This window comes from Nyctereutes procyonoides, unplaced genomic scaffold (assembly GCF_905146905.1).
Source record: "Nyctereutes procyonoides isolate TBG_1078 unplaced genomic scaffold, NYPRO_anot_genome, whole genome shotgun sequence".
Lineage (NCBI taxonomy): Eukaryota > Metazoa > Chordata > Mammalia > Carnivora > Canidae > Nyctereutes > Nyctereutes procyonoides.
The window spans coordinates 32,380,266-32,399,629 of record NW_026575134.1 but is presented as its reverse complement, the minus strand read 5'-3'; the positions used below and the strand labels follow the sequence as shown (position 1 = coordinate 32,399,629).

General features: G+C 44.7%; 1 protein-coding gene across 13 annotated transcripts in view; it reads right to left on the bottom strand.

The window, feature by feature from the left end:
• Positions 1-19,364, bottom strand: part of SLC1A2 (solute carrier family 1 member 2) — a 151,437-nt gene that overhangs the window by 9,757 nt on the left and 122,316 nt on the right. For 11 of the 13 annotated variants that reach the window (XM_055300792.1, XM_055300798.1, XM_055300791.1 and 8 more), the window contains 2 exons: positions 15,976-16,110; positions 2,864-3,095 (listed from right to left, as the gene is read on the bottom strand). In XM_055300792.1, the coding sequence (XP_055156767.1) occupies positions 2,864-3,095; positions 15,976-16,110 (367 nt within the window). Of the gene's footprint in view, positions 1-2,863; positions 3,096-3,521; positions 3,605-15,975; positions 16,111-19,364 lie in introns of those variants that run through there. The other 2 variants (XM_055300799.1, XM_055300800.1) reach the window with 2 other exon arrangements.

Sequence of the window (19,364 nt, the reverse complement as noted above, 5' to 3'; positions counted from 1 at the left end):
CCATTTTGGGGGATAACTTCTACTATGCTTTTAGGGCTACAGGGGTGTCAAACTGCACAAAGACCCATCATATAATAATGTAGTCCTTAAAAAAAAACAAAAACAAAAACAGTGCCCTTGTGCTACTCCATACAACCAGAAAAAAACCCCGGAACTCGACAGCTAGTTCTACACATGCGTGTGAAAGGTTCAGTTGCAACGAGGCCAGGTTGGTTTATAGATGTCCAATTTCAAAATCAAGAATCACAATGGTCTGGATACCAAATAAGCTATCCAGGCTTTAAAAATGAAAAAGCAAAGAAAGGATTAAAAGCCAGAGGTCAGTGACAGGTACATCTAAATGATTTCAATGCAGACATTGAAGAATCAAGAATCATCACCAGACTGCCTATGTTATGCTTCCCTGGCTCTAAGCGAACTGAACCCTTACACAGAAGGAGGGAGGTTTTCCCTCCACATCTAAGTCATTTCCTAGCTTACCTTTCATCTGTCTGTCCTCAATGTCATGTGCAAACTCAAACCCACGACTGATATTCCACATAATGGAGAGACTGGATTTATGGAAGCATTAGGATATGGAGACATGACAAATGCAGCAATGTTTGAAAGGAATCTGACCTTCTTCTTACCCGAGTGGAAGTGAAACGCATGCATTAGGAACACATACAACATGCTAGGAACAGAAAACAAGTGCCCTTCACAAACCAAGCGAATGAAAATAAAAGCTCTTCATTCCTCCAATCCCCAGCAGGCCCCCATATTTTTTTCTAGAAAGACCATGCAACAAGCAACGATCACCCCACATGCAGTTGTTCTGATAAAAATTAAGTTCTCACAAAACTTCAAACTACGATGACAAGGCAAGAATTTGAAAATAAAAGAGACCAACGCAAAGTAATGATGCTTGAAGCGGTTAACATTTTGACCAGAGTGGCAGCAAATTTGTTTCCCCTTCGGTGAACTGTCAGTAAAGACCACCAGGCCCAAACTGCCTGGAGAAAGCTGTTCACTCTAACCTTGAATGTGCCTATTTGGCCTTCAGTGATAAACCAGATCGATAACTGTGCAAAATTATAAATCATGTTGTGGTGCCCTTGAACGCCGGGCAGCACTTGGGGGTGGTGCCTTGTTGTTGTCACCATCATTGAATACTGGGGCCTGTATTTCAAAAGTGGCCAGGACAGCAGCTTTTTTAGCATTTCTTTTTCTAGCTGGGTTCAAGGAAGCTGAGACTCCACTCCCTCATCCATCCCTTCTGTCTCTCCTCCAACCACCTGGGAAATGGAAAAGCAAGGAGGAAGCACTGATGTCTCCCATCTTGGTTTTTAAAACAGTGAGGCTGAGAATGGACCAGAAGGAAGTTTAAGCCTTATCTTTACTACAAAATTATACATTCATTTTGCTGTCCTCCCATGCTCATTTTCAGGGCTTTGCGGATAATGGGCACTCGATAAACATTGGATGAATGATCAAAATATAAGAGGTCATAGGAATGAGATGGCGATACTCAACTAAATCCCACAAGGCACACAATAAATACTTGTTAAATAGAGCATAAAGCCATTCCAGGGAATGTTGACTCTTGTTGACCCAAACTAACAGTTTGATGGGGAATAATCAGCACATTCATTTAGATGTGAATCACTAACTTCCCAGAATGGAACATGTGCTTTAGGTACATCTGAATTTCTAATAATTTGAGACATTTTCACTGAGCCAATTCATTTTTGCAGTTGTCTCTTGATGGGTGAGTCCCTCCTTAGTTTGTACCAGAGCCTTCGTTCACCCACACATATACCTGATACAGAGGGGATGAGCAAAACACTGTTGCTGGTCCATTAGACTGCTGGACCTATGTTACAGTCCAATAAAGAGAACCACTTCTATGTCACCCTTAATTGTCTGGCAGAAGTCATGGTGTATATTTGGAATGACCCAGAAGTAACCCAGGAAGAAGTTAACTATTAAATGAGATCTTGTCAACAGGATTCAAAAAAGTATCATAAATCTGTATTGGGTATAGATTGCCCCCAGTTGGTACCTGGAACCATTTTTGTAACCCAACCCCCAGAGCTGGCTCTGCTCACCTCCCAGGGTTTCTCCAAGTTTGCTTCACTCTGGTCATGACATCCTGTCTTTGACATTGTCAAGTTAGTTACAATGAAGTCTAGACAGAGCCCATCAAGCTTGAAGACTTAGCACCCAGCAGCTTGGAGAAGAGTCCAGAACATCCATGCTTTAGGAAAGATGGTGCTGCCACTGTGTGCAATGTAGTATCTATGGACAATTGTCCTGAAGGATAGTTATCCTTTACTTGAAATAGTTTCCCCATTCTTGGAACAAATTGACTGCCAGTTCAAAACTCACCTTCCCACAAAAATAATTACGAGAAAGATAGTTGTGCAAGGTTGTGTGGGCACATCTTTGACCAATATGTAATGCACAGCAAGAAGGAATACCTATGCTACATAAGTCAAGCAATTCTGGGTATTTCTCTTGGTGTTTCGCTCAGGGAATAGAATGTTGGAAATCCAGCAAAGCCTTAGAAACCACAAATTCTTCAGCAAAACGTTCAAGAAAACACCAAATTTGTGGAGTGGTTGAGTGGGGGGATCAGAATGATTGTTTTACATCACATGGATGAACCAAGCAACTGATTGGCTCTTTCACTGTTAGACTTGATGATTTCCTGCCACATTAGACACAGAGTTAGATGACCTAAGACTCATAGAAGCTTGGGTTACATGATTCTTCAGAAAAATAAATGTAACAATAATACATGCAGGGCTTTTTGTGCTTGTCTTAGGAAATTGAGCATGCACTATTATATACAAGTCTCAATATCCATGAATGGGAAAGGTACCTTGCACTCATCTACTATGACAGAGTTGTGTGCGGCATAGACACATTGATTAGAGTTGCTTTCCCTATGGTTCTTCACATCATCATAAATGGACTGAGTCTTGGTCATTTCAATATCTTCATGCACTCGATGCTGGGAGTCAATAGTATCCAGCTCAGACTTGGAGAGGTGATAGACAATCCCAGCCCCAAAAGAGTCCCCCACCACATTGACTGAAGTTCTCATCCTGTCCCTGGGAACAAAGAACAGAAAACATTTAGTGAAGAAGCAATGACATGGTGGTGGAGAGGTCGAGGTCTCGAGCCAGGGAAACCTATGGTTGAGTTCTGGCTCTACTTTTCCCTCTGCCAGATATGGGGCAAGTCATTTAATCTTTACAAGCCTTGATTTCCTTGTTGGCCACCTGGAGATAACAATCATACTTCTCTCATCAACTTATGTGAAAATTAAATAATGTACATAAAGGGCTTAGCAAAATGTCTGATGGATGATAAAAACCCAATAAACAATAGCAAATAAAAGGAGAGAAGGAAGATTGGGGGGAAACAGTTCTCAGATCTCGGAATTAGCACCCAGGCTCCAGACACTGCTAGTTGTGTCCAGCAATTCCTCTTGATTTAAGCCATTCTTCAAAGACTCCAAGATTACCTCCACTTACATTACTTATGAATTCTTCCTGTGAATTCATCTCTTTGGAAGGATTGAAACCAACACCGCCTTTCCCTCTGCGCCTCACTCTTCCTGCAGCACATACAAAAACATGAACCCAGCTGATGGGTGAGAAACCCAGCCACAATTTTCTCCCTGACCAAGACGTGCAGTGATTGTGTGTCCTGGAAAAAAACCAAGATACTTCGTCTTGCTCTCTCTCTGTTAACCTAAAAAAGTTAAATCTTCCAAAGTACCTCTTGAATCAGAAAGTATTAAGTAAAGCCCTTCCTCAAATCTTGGTTCCCTAAGTTCTGATTTGAAAAAACTCTCAGAACTCTCCTTCTTAGAAAGTCAGCACCAGGAAAACTAAGACCTTAGCAGTAAGTTATGTTATCTTGTGCATTAGTTCAAATCAGTGTGAAGAGTCCTTTTTACCATGTGTATGAAATACTCAAAATCTGAAAGAAAAGGATGCTGGAAAGTCACAATCTTTTGTCAAAAAAAGAAAGATTTTGGGCAAAAATCCTGCCGAGACATCTTAGTTGAGAACACTCTAGGTTTTAATTAAAAATATATATATAAGCATACTAGAATTAGTTCAAGGCAAAGTGGAAGTCTTAATTGGTTCTTAGAACAAGGCTTAAAATAAATTCTAGATGCTACTATTAAATCTATTTCTCCTTAGAGAAATGAAGCTGCACAAGGAGGAGTCTGGCCTGGCTTCCTTAAAGGAGCTTGTAAGCCAGCTCTTCTATGATTTCAAGTGGGAAGATGTTCCCCCATGCAAAGATAAAGATCAGAACCTGACTTCAATTCTCAGGGGGCATATCTCCATCTAAGAATGCTCTTCTCTTTAATAAAATAATAAAAAGAAAAAAAAGAATGCTCTTCTCTTCCCTTCTGCTTTGGAGAATCTGCCTCAGGGAGATAGAGTCTATACACAAATAAAGACGGGCTCCTGAGGTCCTCCACAAAATTAGGCACCTGAAGCTGAGATTAGTAAGAAACCCCAGTGTGAGGGGGTGAGAGGGTGTACGTGATGATAGTTAAGAAAGAATATGGACTCTGGAGACAGCCTCACTTGGGTTCTAATGCCAGCTTTCTCTTCTGCTTGTTGGACAACGCTGACCATACTTGACATTTAACTGTGAGCCCTAGTTGCCTCATCTGTAAAATCAAAATAATAAAAATGTCCACTGCATCAGGTTGTTGCAAAGATTAAATAAGATAACAAAGTGCTTAGCACAGAATTCTCTGAGACATTTAGCAAGAGCTCACAAAACATTAGTTATTACATGATGTGTACTTTAAATATTACTATAAATCTTATCAAGTCAATTTAAATATGTTTTTGGCAGCTCCTAGGTAGAATGCCCAAACATGCCTAGTTGAGCTACTATCTCCCCCTGAAAACATTAACCCTATTCTGTAGGACAATTCCTATGGTGGCACTCCCGGCTAACCATCTGATTTTTTTGCCCATCACATAGCTGTGATCTACTTTGTTGTTTTTCAACTATACTTTCAATCCCTGCTGGCATGTGTTTTTGAGTCTTGCACCCAACATCCTTGACCAATTGTCAAATTTCAAAGATTGCTCAAGTCTTCAAGAAGAATTCTCTGAGTACCCATTTATATCGTGACCCAGGAGAATCTACCTTATTGGTAAGTAGAAGGACCGAAGGTAATGGTAGTGGCAATGGTGATGAAGATGCTGGTAGCTGATATATCACATTTAATGCGTATAGGAATATGCTTTACAGACATCACCTTGTTTAGTTCTCACCACAACGCTGTAAGAAGTATTATGATCCACATTTAAGAAATGAAAACTCTGAAGTCTGGAGAGATTAAGTGGCTTCGCAAAGTCACACATCCTAGTAAAGTCATAGAACCAAATTTGAGCACAGGCAGTGTGCCTCCAGAATCCACTGTCTGCCTCATGATGCAAAGTGCCTGGGAGCCAGACAGCTCTGATTTTGAAACAAGTTCAGCCACTTACTAAATGTATATAATCTGTGTGACTTCTTCTGTCAGAATTGTTCTCATGCAGGCAAAATACCTACTTTATAGGATTTCAAGAAGATAAAACCAGTTCCTGACCCATAGTGACTATTCATTATATGCTGGCTCCTTCCTCTTTTGGGAATAACCATCACTCATATATCACCCCGTTATACGTGCAAAAGTACAAGATACTATGCTCAGGGGTAAGGGCTTTTTCAGTTTAATAAATTCATTGCTACTCAAATGGGTAATATAAGTTTACAAACTCTTGTTTCCTCAACCCTTGACCTTCTCTGACACCAAATCTCTACTCTCCAGAGCAGCCACTGAATCGTTTTCGGAAAGGATATCTCTTCCATACCCTCAGATCTTCTTGAATTTGAAAATGACCCCTGACTGGAGGAAACAGATACCAGGCCAGGAATGACTAAAAGACAGAAGTGGGCAGAATCAAAGCATACTGATGTTTGACCCCAAAATCAAGATGGAAAGGGCCCTGGACTTAAGGATAGAGCCCTAACCCAGATCTTTTGACTCTCTTACCTTGAGCAGATCACTTCTCATCTGAGCATGAAATATAGAATGGGGCTAATCCTGACCTCACAGAGATTGTGAGGGTTAAATAAAATGAGAGAAATATTCGGCATGCCTTAAGTACTCATTAAAATTGCAGGAAAAAAAAATAAAGCTTGCAGAAGCAGCAAATAGCTTTGCGGAAGTAAGAAGAGAACACAGACTCTAACACTTGCTGAGTTCTTTGTTAGTTCATTCATTCATTCAACAGATGTAAAGTAAGCATCCCAGTGTGTGCAGGGCACTATGTCCATGCCCTGGCAACAAAGAACAAGAAAAGGCCCTTCTTATGCCCTTCTTCACCCTAGAACTCACACTGTCTTTACTTGTGTCCCCCCATAGAGTGAGATAAATGTTCTACTAGGAATAAGTGTTGAGTGCCAGGGGATTTTGTAGGTAGGACATTTTATATACACTTGGGCCCCAAGAAAGACTTGAGAAGAAGTATCTCAACTCCTAAGGGTAAGTCTAAGGTAATGAGCTACAGCGAAGAAATAAATAATGTGAAATTGAGGAGATAAGAGCACCTAAGAGCATTCAGGAGGCAAATGAGTGTAATGAGAGGCAGAAGGTAAGAAGTGACCAAATCATGCATGGCCTTATCGGCCAAGCTCAGGAGTCAGGGCACTACCCCAAGTGTGATGAGGAGCCCCTGAAGAGAAAGACCATGCTTGTTCCACTATGAAGAATGGTCTGATAAAGGGCAAGAAAGAGCAAAATCCACTTAGTGAAGATGTGGTGAGAGGTTATGAGACAGAATTACAGGATTTGAGGACTGATTGGTTATAGAGGATAAAAGAGAAAAGAAGCAAGGGTTTCTCTCAGGTTTCTGGTTTGGGCACCACTGGACAGTGCCACCATGTGTGTGGGACTTAACGGGCTGGGGTTCTCGTGTCAGCTTTAATATACTGGGTTTGAGATTTGGGATCCAGCAAAGTAGGGATGCCCTACAGGTGGTAGGGTATATGGACTAAAGATCAGGATTGACAACTGGGCTACAGGTAGTGAATTAGGAGTCGACACCTGAAGAGGCCATGGGTGGATGCCACAGGAGTGTTTGTTTCATCCTTGGAGGGAAGGTAAAAGTGAGACGAGTACAGTCTTGTCTAGGACCCCGAGGGTGACCAACATTTCCTTAAATGGACTGGGCATAGGCATTAAGCATCCGCAAAATAAAAAAAAAAAAAATAAGAGTGTGGTGGACAATGCCAATTACTGGATAGAGTTCAAGTAAGAGAAGAAAAAGAAATGGCCCTTGGTTTTAGTGACAAAGAGGTCATAAAACTGATCTGGCCAGGGTGGTTACAAGCCAGAGGCAGAGAGAGATGCCAGCTTGCTGTGGTAGAAATGGGAGACAATGAGTAAGTGATAACGTTACTTATAATCAACTTATCAAGACAACTGACTGAGAAGGTGAAGAGAGGAAAGGGAAGATGGAGGGAGACAGAAGTAGAATTTTGGGTTTGCTGCTGAGGCCACTGGGGGAATGTCTGACCAATTCTGGGGAAGTCCGAGTCTGGACAAAAGTAGGATATGGGAGTTCATGGTTCATATGTGGAAAATTTCTCTACAGGCAGATACTTTCATTTCGTCTCACAACCAGTCCTAACTGTTCAGGAAACCCTACTGACCTCAAGAGCTTTAAGGATCTCGGTAAAAAGAATTTTAGAGTGCTTGATGCTATCCTTGAGTCTGGACACTGTGTCAGAACTGTGAAAAGGAGACAGAGGTGGGATCAGAATCTTTCACTGAATGGGATCCACCACAGATGCCACAGCTTTGGGGGCCACCAGGAACCAGAGATGAGAAAGGGGCTTGCCTAAGCTACTCGCGCTGAGGCACTTGGTCTGGTTCCCTGGGAGAAAAGCAATTGCCAAGGTGCTCTCTCTCTTTTCTATCTCTTGATCTAAATAATACCTTCCTGGCAGGAAGGTATTAGAACTGTCTGTTTCAGAACTTGCCTCTGAAATAACAGAGCCAAGGGAGCAGGGTCACCCAAAATTCATCTGGTTCCTTGCTTTGAGTTGAACCATATGAAATTGCCATTTCTATAAGCTCCCAAAGATGAAATGTTGGCAATATCATGTGATTCGACTTAGCATTTATAGAAACAAACCATCACGTCTGCCTCTCGGAGTGCAGGGTGCACGGTGTGGCAGAGGGGTCCCCTGAGCCCCCAGGCCTAAGAAGGCTGGCACCATCCTAAGCATCCAAGGGCTGAAGCCACATGGGGTCAAGAAGGGAAAGAGGGCCCACCAAAGCGTTGGTGAAGAGTGTAAACTTTGGATGGGAGCCTGGATTGCAGTGTTGGCTCTAGCAGGGCAAGTTACTTAGCCTTCCCTGCTCAGCGTCCTCATTTGTAAACTATGGAGAGTAATCCCTCCTTCCAAGCATGTTGAGGACATAGTAACTGCTCATGTGTCCTGAGTGCTTGTCATCAAGAGGTTCTCTGCCAAACTCGGCATATAACCAATATATATATATATATATATATATATATATATATTGGCTATATAATACAGCCAAACAGGCCTGACAGAGGGCCTGACACAAACCCTGTTGGCTCTTCATCCTCCTCCTTCTCCTTCTTCTCATCATCATGAGTCTAAGAGAAAAGGGGAGTAGACTACTGCCTCTTTTGCTTCTTTAAGTCTTGTGCATTCCTCTTTTTGCACTTAGGACACTCGGTTGGGATTTTTTTTTTTACCTCATCTGTGCCCATTACTAGACTATAAGCTCTTTGAGTGCTGATACCATGTGGTCATGACATGGGCAGGGTGGAGAGAGGTGGGTGGGAAAGTATGTGAGAGAGGAGGGGCAGGGATGGATTGTTAAAGAGAAGATAAACTAGAAAGAATGAACTGTCTTTTGTTTAGCAAATGCCTGGCTGGGTGTCTTGGTGGTGAAAACTTAGGGGCAGGGCAAGGTGTAGTTGGAGGAGGAGGGAGAGACAGAGAGCCCAAGTTACCTTGCCTATACACAAACAAGAGAGGTGTCCCGATTGCTGGGGGCAAACGCAGAGATGGAGGTAAGAAGGCCCAGCAAGGCAGGAGAGACAGAGACCAAAGGGAAAAAAGGGCAGGGAGCGGGGCCTAGGAAGGGGGTGGTGGGCACTAAAGGATTTTTTTTTAAAGAAAGGGAATGCTTCATATTAAATTTGTGTTTCCATGCCACCTGAAATTATTAACAGTGGTTACTTCAGTGAAACAAAACTCAAGATTCAATTGTAGATAAAGGGACATTTTCTCTTTTTCATCTTTTAAAAAAATATTTTATTTATTTATTCATGGCAGGCACAAAGAGAGAAGCAGAGACACAGGCAGAGGAAGAAGCAGGCTCCTTGCAAGGAGGAATCCAATATGGGACTCCATCCCAGGGCCCTGGGATCACGACCGGAGCCAAAGGCAGACGCTCAACCACTGAGCCACCGGGGTGTCTCTCTCTTTTCCATCTTATCAGTCTCCTGAGCTTTGCCTCTCCCCTTTACCAGATTTCTTTTGTGATACATTAAAAAATGATTTTGCTGTGCAGAACAGTAGCCCCACCCCCACCCCACCCCGATCTTTAATTTCACTGTCTTGAGTCAGGAACACTTTGGCAGCAGAGGGGAGGACTTTGGGCGTAAGGGCCACATTCCATGTGAGGTTGACATGGACTGGAGGTCAGGCAAGATGTAGAAAGAATTCTATGAGACTGAGAAATCAAAGCAAAAGACTTAAACAAACCCCCGGCATCTTAGAGATACGGTGGATGTAGGAATTGGTTGCCTTTTAAGACCGCCAGACATGGAATGGGGCTTCAATCAGTTATGTGTGTGTGTATTTGTGTGCCTTATTTTTATTTATTTATTTATTTTTAAAAGATTTTACTTATGCATGAGAGACACAGAGAGAGAGGCAGAGACACAGGCAGAGGGAGAAGCAGGCCTCACGCAGGGAGCCTGACATGGGACTTGATCCTGGGACTCCAGGATCACACCCTGGGCCAAAGGTGGTGCTAAACCACTGAGCCACCCGGGCTCTTGTGTGCCTTTTGTAAGAGAATGAGAACCCAGAATGGTGGGCCTGGACTCCCAGGGGACAGCTGGATTGTCTGGGTTTGAATCCCAGTTCAGCCATTCAATATCTGCTAAATTGGGCCAAGTTACTTTTCAGTGAGCCTCAGTTTCCTCAACTGTTAAATGGGGATAATATAACTAGCTGCCTCATAATTGGGACAACTTTCAAACAAGTCCACGTAAAGTGCTGAGAACACTGTCCTGAGTCCTTTTCGTCATTTTTATTGATTGGATGCATGATCTGTCAATTGGTGTTCAGAAAAGCATCGAAGGGCACCTGGGTGGCTCAGTTGGTTGAACGTCTGACCCTTGATTTCAGCTCAGGTCCTGATCTCAGCGCTGTGAGTTCAAGCCCTGCTCGAAGAAGAATCGAGGTGCATATATAGCCGCAAACAGGGCCTCCTATTCCCCCCTCCCTAGAGAATCCATGTTTCCTGCAAGTGAGGTCCCTGGCCTGAATCATAGCATCACCTGGGAACTTGTTGGCAATGGCAATTCTTGGTCCCCACCCCAGACCTCCTGAATCTCCAGGAGATGCTCAAGCTTGAGAATCACTGCTGTGCTCCCCCCAGGGAGGGATGCTAACAGGAGCTCCCGAGCTCACCCACAGGATAGAGGCCCCTATGGTCTTCCTAGTAAGGCCCAGTTCAGCTCTATCCCTCAGCTAGTAAATGTGTCCCCAGAAATGATCTCACCAGCAGTCTTATGGGATAAACGGGTCACAGATCCACTTGAGTTTCACCTTATTTTGGTTTTCCTCTTGCCACCTGTGGCCAGACCCAGTTATTTATTACCTCTTCCTGGTACTAGCTCCCAGTTATCACTCCATCCTGTTTTCTTCTGAGAGCGAAGGGTTGTCAGCGAGGTCTCTAATAAATATCTGCTGAGGATTCCTGACACAAAGGGCTTCTTGGACCCTGGGGAAGGTTCTGGTTTTACCAGCCCTGCCTATCCGGTGTTTGAGGACTCCAGTATTTTTCGGGGCCCAGGATCTTGGTTTTCACCATGACATTTACAGAGCAGCCAAGCCTGCCCATTGAAAAGTATCCAAGGCTTGGCGGGCAGTAATGAGGCTGGCCAGCCTCCAGCAGTTGGCAAACACTGTGGCACATTAAATGTCACTGCAGGCTTTGATTTTAAATTGAAAAATTGCTAGAGTTATGGGAGCTTACAAACTTTGCCTGGAGAGAAAAAAAATCCCCTCATCTTTCTTTTTTCTCTGCTTTCCCCCTACTGACTATTTTACTAGGGAATGGCCCACCTCCCCCTGCACCGCTATGTCAACTCTTCCCCCCACCCCATTCACGCCGTAATGGGCACCCAACAGCCACGGAGCCCATGACCGAGAGCATGTTTCCAGAGCTCCACTTGCTGGTGAGAAAGAATGTGCCACCATTACTAATTCAAAGCAGACCTGACCTAGCTACAGACCCTGAGCACATTTTCCCAGGATCCTCTACCCCTGCTTTTTCTTCTCTTCTTAAAAGGAACATCCAGGCTTATTTGTGTACAAACATCCATCACCAGCAGAACCCTAGTCTAGTCTTAAAACCATAAGAGCACCCAAGGGCATTGGGTCTGGACTCTGCTTTGAAGCTGACGAGTTATTATTCCCATTGTCCCCATGACAAGTCCAGAGAGCAACTTCCTCAAAGTTCTACAAAAAGTAAGTACAGAGCTCAGATCCAGGGCTCTTGCCTGTGTGCTTTCCTTTCTCTGGTCACACGGGCCCCCTGCACCTGAGATCGGACCCCGGAACCAGAGGACAGCCCTTCCTTTGTTCCTCCCTTTCCAGAGCCAGCCTGGGACTGAGTTTTCTCATATACAGTTTCATCAATATAGTTAACCCACATGTATCATCATTTTTGGGTTCAGCCAACTGCCTTCTGCTGGCACATCTCTGCCTGGAGTTAGGACACCCTGCTCTCCGCGCAAGTATGAACATGTGAGCCCTGGTGTGGGGTGATGGGAGGACCCGCCCTCTTATTCCATTCGCTAGCATTTAGGTCAGAAGTGGGCAGGGTCTTGGATGTCTCATGAAATGACTCTCATCCAACAGGCTTGGAAGCAAGTGACTGCCAAGAAGACCAGGACCCACAATGGCTGACCCGCTGGGGCTAGAGGGCTTGAATTCTCAGAGTAGCCGAGACCTTGATTATACCCCATTTGTCTCCACTTAGGCTTTTTCTGTGGTTTTGTTTTAATCTTGGGAGGAGGAGAAAAAACAGGTCAAACACAAAATTCCCTGGTTAGTCTGCAGAACCAGGAGTGACCATAATAGGTCTGCCTGCCCTAAAACCTTTCTGATTGTGGGCCTCTTCGCTTTTGCCCACGGCTCGATCTCCTTGGTCTTCAGTTGGAAGCCTGTCAGGTGAGCTAAAGGGCCCAGATCTGACCACTCAAGCTCTCTTGGGCCCCAGGCAAGACACTTAACCCTTTTAATTTTCATTTTCCTCATCTTTGAAACACATCTTAAGAGCTCTCTAGGGATTAATTGTTATCAGATTTATTTTTTTCCTAGAAACCTCTTCTATTTTTTTAATAAATTAATTCTTAATTGGTGTTCAATTTTTGTTATCAGATTTAAAGAACGTGGTAATATCCACCAAGTATCAGCTCCCTTTCTTCATTTCCAGATGATAGTAGTGCTTTTTTTTTCACTCAAAGAAAGGTATTTGCATGATCATGAGGGGAGGCACTCTATAATAATAACTTATAAAAAATAAATAAATCTCTAATGGTGGATTTCAGGCCTCAGAAACAAGCCCAAGAAGAGACTAGGTAATATAATCACAGCAGGCAAGGGTACACCATTTCAGGAGGTTCAAGGAGTCAAGAGACAGGGGACTCAGTAAGCAAAAGTCACAGGGCAAGCAGATTTAAGTTAAATAGCTTCCTCTGTCTCTCTTCCTGTGTGGAAAAGCCTGGTTATCACAGAGCAAGTCTGTGGTTAAATGTAGCACACATTTATTGAGCTCCTACTGACCTTAAACTATTGCCAATGCCTGCATTTCCCTTTCGTCCTTTTCCCACCAATGCCTACCCCACCCCTTTGTCTCCTTCATCCCATTCCCTCCCAATATTTCTACCCACAAAGCACCACCGAATCTCAGCCACCACGATGGCCTGGTCTAAACAGAAAGGCTGCCCTGAGGGCCCAGCCCAAGCACCCAGAACAACCAAGCTAGCTCAGAGGACCCAGCCCCAACCCCTGACAGAGACCAGCAGACACAGATAAGGGGCCGTGTCGCTTACTCTTCACCTTCCCACTAAAGGTATTTTTGGACCATTTCTCTGGTGAGGAGTGAGCCCATCAGGAAGATCCACGACTTCCCTTGCAGCTCTTCTGAGGTGCAGATTATGTCTGGGGAGCCACCTCTCCATTCTAACCTAAACCCTAACAGCAGCCAAGCTCTATGGAGAGGTCAGTCTTCCTTCTAGCTTGCCAGATGTCCTTCCCCTCAGCACGTGTAGGTTTCTCTCTAGATGTACGGGGAAGGAACTGTTGTTTTATTTTATTTTATTTTATTTTATTTTATTTTATTTTATTTTATTTTATTTATTTATTATTATTTGGAACTGTTGTTTTAGACACAGGAAACTCAAGTCCAATTAAAGTTGCTTCCTGCTCTTAAAATCTATGTCAACAGACACCAGAAAAATTGCCACCGCCATGTGGAGCACCCCGATGTTTCTAGCAGCCATGTCCACAGTAGCCAAACTGTGGAAGGAGCCTCGGTGTCCATCGAAAGATGAATGGATAAAGAAGATGTGGTCTATGTATACAATGGAATATTCCTCAGCCATTAGAAACGACAAATACCCACCATTTGCTTCGACGTGGATGGAACTGGAGGGTATTATGCTGAGTGAAATAAGTCAGTCGGAGAAGGACAAAAATTATATGGTCTCATTCATTTGGGGAATATAAAAAATAGTGAAAGGGAATAAAGGGGAAAAGAGAAAAAATAAGTGGGAAATATCAGAAAGGGAGACAGAACATGGAAGACTCCTAACTCTGGGAAACGAACTAGGGGTGGTGGAAGGGGAGGTGGGTGGGGGCTGGGGGTGACTGGGTGACGGGCACTGAGGGGGGCACTTGACGGGATGAGCACTGGGTGTTATTCTGTATGTTGACAAATTGAACACCAATAAAAAATAAGTTTATTAAAAATAATAATAAAGTAAAAAAAATGTGTGGGCACTTTGGTCTTGGACCTCTGTGCCCCCGACATTGAACACAACAGCATCCCCAGACCCTGTTGCTTAGCTCCAAGACTGGACAGGAGGCATCAGTGTATGCCCCACAGAACCTCAGAGGCCGAGTGGGCCTGTAGCAAGGATCAATTCCCATCTGCCTCCTGGGGGCCATCTGGCTAGGCCTGCCCACGTCTGTGAATGCGCAGTGAGTGTCCTACTTTAGAAAAATGCCCTTCACTAGTAAACATACGGGGAAAGGTAGTCGGGCTATGTGTACACAGTCAAGCTCAAACTTCTCTGCATGGCCGTGCAGACTATCCATTTTGCCCCACCTTTCACCAGTCCCTGCCTTCTACCCTGTGCTCCGATATTGCTAAACCACTGATGGGTCCCCACACTGTTTGCTGCCTCAGTGCCTTTGCACAGGTGGGCCTTGGCCTTGATTGTAATGCCCCGATTTCCCCTCCACCTGTATCTACCTACCAGTTATGATTGGGATCAACTATCACTGCCCTTAGAAGCTTGAAGATGGCCAGTGATGGAGAATGTAGTGGTCTCCCAAATCAAGCCAAACTGGAGTCAAATCTCAGTTCACTCTCAAGTCATTTCACCTCCCTACACCTTAGCTTCCTCATTTATGCACTGAGAGTGCTAATGTCAAACCTTCAGGATTGTTAAGAGAGTGGAAGATGCAAAATGCTTGGTGGAGTGGCTGATACATGGTGCCCGCGCAAACTCAGTAGCCATGTTCATTATTCCCTGATTCCTCCATTCTGCCCTTCCATCCTAGACTGGGATGGGTGTCTCTGTCCATCACCATCCCTTTATGTGTGTGCTAGTTTTTAAAAGATTTATTCATTTACTTTGGAGAGAGAGTGAGCATGTGCGTGAGCAGGGGGAGGAGCAGAGGGAGAAGGAGGGACTCTCAAGCAGCCTCCCCGCTGAGCATGGAGCCTGACTCGGGGCTCAGTCTCAGGACCCTGAAATCATGACCTGGGCTGACATCTAGAATCGGATGCTCAATCGTCTGCACCACCCAGTTGCCCCTGTGTGTGCAATTTCTTAATCTACTTTACCGAAGTATAATTTATATGCAACACAATGTACCCATGTACGTTTTGACAAACGTAGACACCCGTGCATACCTGTGCCTATAGTATGCCTTCCACCACCCCGAAGGATTTCCTTGTGCCCCTTCCCAATTAGTCTCTTGATCCCGTTCAGGCCTAGGCAACCACTGATCTCTTCCTGTTGCTAAGATTATATTGCTTTTCCTAGATCCCATATAAACAGGATCATACAGCGCACACTCCACTGTGCTTCGTTCATTAGCATAATGTACTGAGATCCTCTGGTGCATCAGTAGCACGTTCCTTATTGCTAGGCTTCTAACTTTGTGCTGTAATTTATCTGATGCCTCCACTAGACTGTGAGAACCCAGGATTCCTTTCTCGTCTTCGATTCCCAATTAGGCGCTCAGTAAATGTTAGCAGGAAGAAGGGAGGAAGGGAGGGAAGAAGCTGTCATGGGGATTTGCTAAGACCTTGGCTGCAACCATGCATCTCGTGGGCCCCTGGAAGGCAGTACTCACATCCCCAGCAGAGCCCTGTCTGCAAGCACTTACAGCAGCCAGTCCACAGCCACCAGCAAGCTGATGTCCTCCGTTGGCAGGCCCACAGCCGTCAGGATGAGGAGCATGGTGACGAGGCCCGCGCTGGGGATACTGGCCGCACCGACGCTCGCCAGTGTGGCCGTGAGGCTGAGAGAACAGAGAAGACCAGGTCATGGGAAAAGAAAGAGGACTTGGCAAAACCATCCCTGGCAGGCAACTTTAAGCTCCAATTTTCCCGGCAGTCATAAAATTTCTTTTGTTTCTCAAAGGATAGAGAACTCTAGAGTGCCGAGACCCAGGAATTAGGGTCTCTCTGGATTCTACTCGGTGGTGATGGAAGTTTGTAAATTCATGGATTGGAGCCTTATCCTCAGCAGGATAGCCAATTAGCCTAATATATCACAGGGCTCCACTAAGGTAAGCGTGGCTCTCAAGCAGGCAAGGAAATAATAAAGAAGGAAAACAAATCACCCTAATCCTCCCCTGGGAATACTGATGCATTCATTTCTGCTTACGCTTTTATGTATCTGTGAGCCCCAGAGACATCTGGACTCCATGGCAAGAGTCTGAGGAGGCCACTGCCAATGTTAACATGAGAACTCAGAAGAGCAAATAACCAGACCCGATTGAGTGGACATCGGGGGAACAAATCAACAGATTCCAAATGACATTAAGTTTCAGACGCCTGGACATTTCACCATGGACTGGAAAATACATTATTCAGAAAGAAGGCGCCAAGGAAAGATAATGAAATAACAGGAGACTTTCTTTCTGAAGCCCTTCATCGTTTGCAAGGCCAAGGGCACACCCAGCACCATTTTGAAGTTGTCTCTAGAAGAGGGCTTCATCTAGGGTTCAAATGACCTGTCTAGACACCGGGGGGGAGGGGTCTCTGTGGTCCAGCAAAGAAAGGACAGTCACTTTTTCTCCTCTTTTTTGATGCCATTCATAAAAGTCATTTCTAAAGGGAAAGATGCTTCTGAAAATATAGATTCCCAACTTGCTTTTGTGAGTGCTGTGAAGAAAAAAGGGGGTGCTTTACTTGCAGGTAGACTATTCTGGAGTTTCTAGAGTAGGTCCTCCAGCTCCAAACTAAGAGTTGGGCTCCCAGACTGGTTTAACTGAGCCCAGACCATCGCTGTGACCAAGCACAGAAACCTGGGTCTTACAGTTGGGAGGGACCTGAATTTGCCTAATCTTACATATGAGGAAAGGAAGGCTCTAGGAGGTTTTGTGGTTTGCACTGGTCTTTGCACACTGCCATCCCTCCAGATTGAGGCCTGTCACCATACAGACACCTCCCCATCTGCGCTATTCCCCTGCCCCCTCAATGTGGAGCTGCTGTCAAAGCTTAAAGAACTCCATTTTCCTTGGATCCTTCTGGGTCATAGGAGGTAATAGTATATAGTGGGTATCAATGAAGATTACGGAATGGAACAAGCTGGATTCAAATCCCAGCTCTGTCACTTATTAACCACATGACTCTGAGCAACTTACTTAACTTCTTTGTGCCATGATTTCCTTATCTTTAAGAAAGGATCATCAAGAGCTAATAAATAAAAAGCTAATAATACAAAGCCGGGCACATAGCAACCCCCCAAATAAATATGAATTGTTATTCTTATCGGGAAATCTGGGCAGGGTGAGGCTGCTTTGCAAGAGAAACTTCCCTAAAGCCCCAAGAGTTAGAAGGTGGGAATTCTCAGCCATTTCCCTGACATGGATAGAACACCAGGAAAGGGGGACTTCCCAAGTTCCAACGGTCACGGCCTCAGCCGTTTATTTACAACACCAGTTGCTTCTGTTATGAGTCATTCTTACACATCCCTTTGCACTGTGGCCACATGGTCTGGTCCCCCCTGGGCTGAGACAAAACCCTATACAGAGAATTCTTCCTGTATATTGGGGGGCCCAATGGTGGTCCCCCCATTGCTCGTCCATCCCAATTAATCCCCTCACCTTACCATGGGCGGAGTGTCCGGGGCATTCTATATCCTGCAATGGCTTCTGAGGGACAGTGATCTCCTCCCCACCTCTCTATCCCTTTCCACTTTTCCTGTCCTTCCACTCCCTGGCTCACTTCTCTAGGGCTGGTTCTTGGATGCAGTACAGAGTATTACACACACATGGTCACAGCAGAGCCTCACAGTAACCCTGCAAGGTACATATGGTAGGATCTGCTTTCCACAGGGGAAACCACAAATTGGGCAGATGGAGAAACTTTGGGTCAAACAGCTTGACCATAGTCTGCTGGGATTGGAACACTCATCTGCTTGACTGCGATGCCGTGCCAGCCCCTGATGCTGCCCCCCACCCCCCACTCCGAACCCAATCCCTCCAACATTGACAATTGAATTAAGTAATTCCGATCATTGGTCACCAGTCCACCCTCCATCTCTTAAGTTTTCATCTAACGATGTGAACTCAATGGGAAATGTTGTTGGCCTCAGGGTCAAGAATTCAGTGACCAGAAATCATCTTGTTTGGCTTCAAAAGGAGGGGCTTCATCTTTTGTTTGTCTCTGAGGTTTTTTGTTTTGTTTTGTTTTAACTTTTGGTAGAATTCACCAGTGACTCCATATGGACCTGGTGATACTTGTTCTGGAAAGGTTCTTTTTTCTTTTCTTTTTTTGTCTCTGTGTTTTAAAGCAAGAGAGATTGGCAGTCTCTCATGCATCCTGTGATGATGTGATGCGATTTAGAAGGCGTGGTACCCAATCTGAAGCACATTTCCCCTTGAGTAACATCATGGCACTCAATACATCACTGTCACGTTTTTCTTTCACATTCTAGAAGTATTGTATTTCACTGACCATCAGTAATAGCAATAATGTTAGTAGCTAGCATTTATTGACAGGTGACTATGTCCCAGGTACAATGCTCTCAACCCCCTAGAATGTATAATTATTGTCCCCAATATACCAACGAGGAAACTGAGCTCCTCCCCACCCTCCCAAAGTACTGTTATGGACTGAGCTGTGTCCCCTGCACCAAACCCATTTGTTGAAGTCCCAATTTCCAATGTGATGGTTGGTGTTTGGAGACAGGGCCTTTCTGGGGGGGTCATGAGGGATTAGTGCTCTTATCAGAGGAGACATACAAGAGCATGGAATCTCTCTCTCTCTCTCTCTCTCTCTCTCTCTCTTTCTCCACATGCCAAGAAAAGGCCAGGTGAGCAAACAGCAAGAAGGGCAGTAATACGCTAGCCAGGAAGAGGACAGTCACCAGGAACTGAATTTGCCAATTACCTTTGTCTTGGTCTTCCCAGCCTCCAGAACCATGAGAAATCATTGTCTGTTGTTCGAGCCTCCCCACCGCCCCGCCCCAGTCTATGATATTCTGTTACAGCAGCCTGAGCTAAGACAAGTACATACCTCATAGGGTGGTTGTAAGGCTTAGATA